Source organism: Ctenocephalides felis, unplaced genomic scaffold, assembly GCF_003426905.1.
Source record: "Ctenocephalides felis isolate EL2017-DRISC unplaced genomic scaffold, ASM342690v1 CF-g0.4_SCAFFOLD_02913, whole genome shotgun sequence".
NCBI lineage: Eukaryota > Metazoa > Arthropoda > Insecta > Siphonaptera > Pulicidae > Ctenocephalides > Ctenocephalides felis.
Window position 1 is genome coordinate 113,776 of NW_020539067.1, and position 6,123 is coordinate 119,898.

A 6,123-nucleotide genomic window follows, 5' to 3' on the forward strand; every position below is an offset into this window, starting at 1 on the left:
CCGATTTGAATGATTAAAAAAACTTGCTGTTTGTGTTGACAAAACAATTACTTTTGAGAAAGAAAAATATTTCAATTTTTTTTTCAAAAAATTTTTCTTTGTATATCGAAAATGATTCAGATTTTAATTTTAATTCTGGCTATAGTTCTAAAGCTCACTTATATTTTTCGAATAAATATTTTTTTTAAATTATGTAATTCAGCTTATATATATCTTATCCTTACAATGTTACAATGTTACAATGAATCATTAGTCATAATTAATAACTATCTGTGAAATATTTTCGTAAGTTACTTTTTTAACTTCCCGAAGGAGAAGTTTATGTTTTCATCAAAAAATCCGAATCGCTAATTTTAGGTTTTCTCGACGTTTCAAGCCATTCTGAATCGAATGAGACCAAATTTGGAAAAAGTATGTGTGTGTGTGTATGTGTGTGTGTGTGTGTGTGTGTGAACAGATTTTTTGCCGTAAATCGACGTTTTCTCCAAAACGGCTGGACCGATTTCAAAATTTTAAAAGCCATTTGATGTATCTCGATGAGGACTATCGTCTCTGAGTTTTGTGCGGCGATCGGCCGGGCCGTTTCTTTGTAAATTGCAGAAAAGTGAAAAAAATTTCGTCCACGTTTTAGCCCGCAATTCTGAATCGATTCTGAAAATTCAAAAACCGTTCGATAGTTGGTTGGAATCGTGCTGATTAGTTTTTGGTAAAGATCGGCCGGGCCGTTTTTCTTGTAATAAAGTGTTTTAAAAAAAAAATTTCGACGATTTTTATGATTATTTTTTTGACGATAGATACCATAGTTTTCTAGGTCATACTAAAATATTACGGCCCTACGACAACTGGTTCAGCTTTAAAAATTCGTCAAAGTTTGCAAAAAAGTATGGTTTGTTTGGCATTTGTCAAAATTAGACTTTTGATCGACGTTTCTCAAAAACGCCTGAACCGATTTTAGAAATTTAAAAGCCATTTGATGTATTTCGGTGAGGACTATCGTTTGTCAGTGAACGATCTGCCAAGCCGTTTCTTTGTAATTTGAAAAAAAAGTGTTGAACTTTTCGTCCACATTTAAGCTCATCCTACCGAACCGATTTTAAAAAATCAAAAACTGTTCGAAAGATATTAGTTGGGAATGATGCTGATTAATTTTAAGTGTGAAAATCTACCGAGCCGTTTTCTTGTAATTAACTGTTGAAAAAAAGTGTTAAATTTTTGTCCACATTTAAGCTCATCCTACCGAACCGATTTTGAAAAATCAAAACTGTTCGAAAGATATCATTTGGAATGATGCTGATTAATTTTAGGTGAAAATCTACCGAGCCATTTTCTTGTAATTAACTGTTGAAAAAAAGTGTTAAATTTTCGTCCACATTTAAGCTCATCCTACCGAACCGATTTTGAAAAATCAAAAACTGTTCGAAAGATATCATTTGGAATGATGCTGATTAATTTTAGGTGAAAATCTACGAAATTAAATTGAAATTAAATGTTGAAAAAAAGTGTTGAACTTTTCGACCACATTTAAGCTCATCCTACCGAACCGATTTTAAAAAATCAAAAACTGTTCGAAAGATATCATTTGGGAATGATGCTGATTAATTTTAGGTGAAAATCTACCGAGCCGTTTTCTTGTAATTAACTGTTAAAAAAATTTAAGCCGTTTTTCCATGGCAACTTTTTTTGCTATATACATCATGGTCTTATAGAACTTACTGTAATATTACGGCCTTATATTATTACAACAAGTAGTTTAATTTTAAAAATTCGTCAAACTTTGCTAAAATTATTATCGTTTTTTTTTTTAAAGTAGGATTGATGAAGTATATTATTTACACATTTTTTTGATCAAGTCGATTATTTACACATATCGGGAAGTTCATGTAATTTGCCTCAAGGCTAAATATCAAACCAACTAGTTAGGATATAGGTTGTAGTGTTTTTGGTGGTTGATAGTTTTTATACACCATCTGTTTATGTGATATTTATTTGTTTTGAATTCATAGATTCGTATGAAAAAGCCAGAAGATGAGCCGCGAGGAAGGGTCACAGCAAGATGACCAAAAGGGTGTTTGAAGGTGAAGTTGAGGAAGAGGAAGATTATTGTGAGTAGTTACTTTTATAAAATTCTTCGTATCATATTTATTTGACTAATGTTCTTGCCGCTGACACAGAATTTAATTTAATTTTGAATTCCAGGCAGATAGCAAGGAAAAAGCAGGCCATAAACAAAAAACGGAGCACTGTCGATCAAGGCACACAGACAGAGGAACCTCTGTCTGCACGCATAGAAAGTAAGTGATTCATAGCTTAATTATTATTTATTCTTATTGATTTTTTAATAGATTCCTTTAACTACTTTGTAAAGGAGAATAAAATTTATAATGAGTCTGTGGTAACTGCTATCAAGGCACTACCTCGCAATAGTGTCGAGCAGGAGGATGACAGCATTTGTGAGAATTTATTTCCTTTAACCCCTTCGCTTACAAATACGCCTCAGAGGCGTCGCAAGGTTATCGGCCCAAACACAAATATGACGCCTCAGAGTCGTCGTAAGTCTACCGGACGAAACATAAATAAAACATTTCCGAAACTTGGTGAAGCATAGACATTCCAGAGTACGAGTTCAATTACTTCTCATTCGCATTCGGCGTTACATCGTTTGTAAAGTTTCGGAAAAAAAAGTTTAAAAAAAATGCCTATTATAATGTCTTCAAGAAAAAAAAATTAGGGGTAAATTACAAAGCAGTGAAGACTTTGCTACCAGTAGTAGTGACAGTGATAGGGCCACTGTACGTTTCGCACGAAAAGTTGCTAAGCCATTGGTGATTAACGAAGAATCCGATAATGAAAATTATTATCAACCACCTATGGTGTGGGCCTGGAAGAAAAACGAGAACCGACCAAAAATATGGCAATATATGGAAATTCTCGGAATAAAAGCTGCCACATTCGATCAGTTTAATACAAGCAAAAAAAAGTTGGAGATTTTTAACTTAATGTTTAATAGTTTATTTTGGGAAAATATTGTAACAGAGACAAATCTATACCCGTAACAAGTAATAAATAATAGAAAAAAAAAAGGAAAATTGATGAAGCTTGGTTTCCAATTGACTCTGATGAACTAAAAATATATATTGCCCTATGTATAATTGCGGCTCAAGTGAAGAAACCCTCAATTCAAATGTATTGGTCCAAGAGGGCCGTTATTGCAACTCCAATATTTAGACAAACGATGCCGTACAAGAGATTTTTACAAATAACTCGATTTTTGCATTTTGGAAATAATAATGTAGCCGATAAAAGTAATAAATTAAGCAAAATAAAGCCCGTAATAAATTATTTTAACCAACGATTCCAAGAAGTATACATTATGCAAGAGAACATTACAATTGTCGAATCATTAGTCAAATTTAAAGGACGTTTATCCTATAAACAATATAATCCATCAAAAAGAGCGAGATTTGGAATAAAAATTTATAAATTATGTGAGTCCAGTACAGGTTACTGCCATAATTTCAAAATATACACTGACAAAATACATGCTACAGAAAATGCATCTGAGACTTCGGTCAAAGAACTATCGAAGCATATTTTACATACATTTGGACAATTGGTATTCTTCACCAAATCTTTTTATAACTATTCTCAACAGTAAGACGAAATATGCCAAAAGATTTCTTAAAAACAAAATTAAAAACAGGAGAATACGAAATGAGAAGCAGCAATGGATTATTAGCAATAAAATGGAAGGATAAACGAGACGTTTTTATTCTATCTACAAAACATAGATCAGTAGAAATGACCGAGCAATTAAAAAAACAAAATAAGCCTACTTGAAAACCAAAGTGTATCATCGAATACAACAAAGGGATGATAGGAGTTGATCGACAAGATCAAATGCTAGCTTGTTTCCCTCTAATGAGAAAGTGTTTGAAAGGGTATCGGAAAATGTTCTTTTACTTGTTTGATGTGGCATTATTTAACTCTTTCATTTTACATAAGATAAATATGGAAAAAAACAGTGATTTGCACAATATAAGATTAAAGTAGCCGAATTATTATTGAAAAATACACCATTACGGAACTACAACCGTAAAGAACAGTTGTCAATAGGAGTCTTGCCTGCAGGCTCAACAGTGGAGTCATTTTCCGAAACATAGATGTGTAGTTTGCGCAAAACATAAACAACGCAGACAACATGGGAATGCAAAAAATGTAAAACTGCATTACATGTGCCAACATGTTTTGAGAGATATACTGTCAATGATTATTAAACGTTTGTACAAAAATATTATTATTACTGGATTATTTAATTTGCAACAATATATCTTTATTTTCATTTAAGAATCAACGTAATTATTTATGAAACATCTTGCAAAGTTAATTGTACCGCGCACGTGTACATATATACAAACTACCGGAATTTTGTGTTTTGTACAGTTTTGAAAGCTGAGCAAAGTTGTTTATGCTACTGCGTGCGACCGATCGTGTCGCTTTTGGCCCGTACATTTCCATATTTGCTGGTAAGCGAAGGAGTTGAAACCGATACAAAAATATTTTAGACTGCAAACTGCTCTTCCAGAAGGAACCGGAAAAAGCAGAATTGGTGAGTTTTCTTTTACTTAATGTTCGTACAAAATTTTTAAATTTAATTTAACAATACTCTATCTTCAGTTAAAGTATCTTATTCGCATCAAAGGGAGCAAGCAGACCATAGTGATTTTTTTTTTTAAAAACGCATTCACTAAAGAGTTGGCCGCGCAGTGCTCATGGTGTGGCAGAGGATAACTTTCCACTATAAGATTTATTTTTAATTAAAATTATGAGAGGTATTTTTGCAGTAAATTAAAATGTAAAAGTCAGAAGTATTTATTAATCGTGACTAATAACTTCTTTCTTTTAGCTGCAGCCCGAATGGCTTATGCCATTATTATTAATATAATTTAGGTTACTGTTTACTAATTTTGATTCTGTTAATTTCTGTTAAAATGCTTGTTTGCCATTATATATATATATATATATATATATATATATGTGTGTTTTAACTCCAAAAAATCAGAAAAATATAATTTAACTCAATATGTCTAACATGAATGAAATAATAGGCATTATAACTATCGCCGAGCTGCTCAGAGACCGACTTTACGCGTCTTTAGCCGGCGCAAAGGCAATAGTTGCTTATTTTAGAAATTTGATTGGTGATATTCTTAATTCGAACATTATCTCACTCACTAAATTACGATTGGGGTGTAAAGAGACAAAATGCTTCATCTTCCTGGCAAACATGAATTTTATCACAATACGAACTGAACTTTGGATAGAATGAAAAAATTTCCTATCATGACAATAAGGATGAGAAGTTATTAATACCACAACAGTTTTGTATGGTTTATAACAAAAAGTTTTATGTAAATTCTTCAAATTTAGTAAAATGATTAAATGATTAAAAATTATATAAAAATTAATTTAAAAAAAATATGTGTATATTTACGGTATTACTCAATAATGAATGCAGTTATCTCGTACTTGATAGTACAATATTATGTTTATGAAAATGATTGTGAAATGACTAACCATGCAGTCTAAAATGATAAAGAATTTAGGTACTGACAAAGTTTGCATTGATGGTACACATGGAACTAATGACTATGGCTTTCAATGACATACACCACTATTTTCAAATAAGCAGGATGCAGTATTATGTAAAATATATTTAAAAATATATATAAAGAAAAATTCATAAGGTGTTAGACATAATTAAAACATGGACTTTCAAGACAGAAGATGCTCCAACATATTTCGACACATCTATCACCACATATCCAAGAGCTGGAAGCACATTTGAATGAGTTTCAGAAAGTACTACTTGGATTTACTGTTATTGGAAAGAATTAGGAATTAATACCAATATGTATTTTGAAATGTTTACAAACAAATTAAAAGTAGAGTTTTGAAAAGAAAGTGCTCTTGATTTGGATGTTCTTATCAGAAGGTCTAAAGATTAAATCGAACGTTACGAGAAATATAAAAACAAGCCACATCAATATTGTCTGATCGTATTGTATCATCAACAGGTGAGGCTTTGGCACCAGATGTGATTATTGTGAAAAAACAAACATGCAA

General features: G+C 31.7%; 1 protein-coding gene across 1 annotated transcript in view; it reads left to right on the forward strand.

Annotated features, from left to right (window-relative positions):
• LOC113381477 (uncharacterized transmembrane protein DDB_G0289901-like) overlaps window positions 1-2,057 on the forward strand; it is a 7,627-nt gene extending 5,570 nt beyond the window's left edge. Inside the window, exon 4 of the mRNA XM_026620377.1 lies at window positions 2,004-2,057. Coding sequence (XP_026476162.1) covers window positions 2,004-2,057 — 54 coding nt within the window. The remainder of the gene's footprint in view (window positions 1-2,003) is intronic.
• Window positions 2,058-6,123: the final 4,066 nt, after the last annotated feature.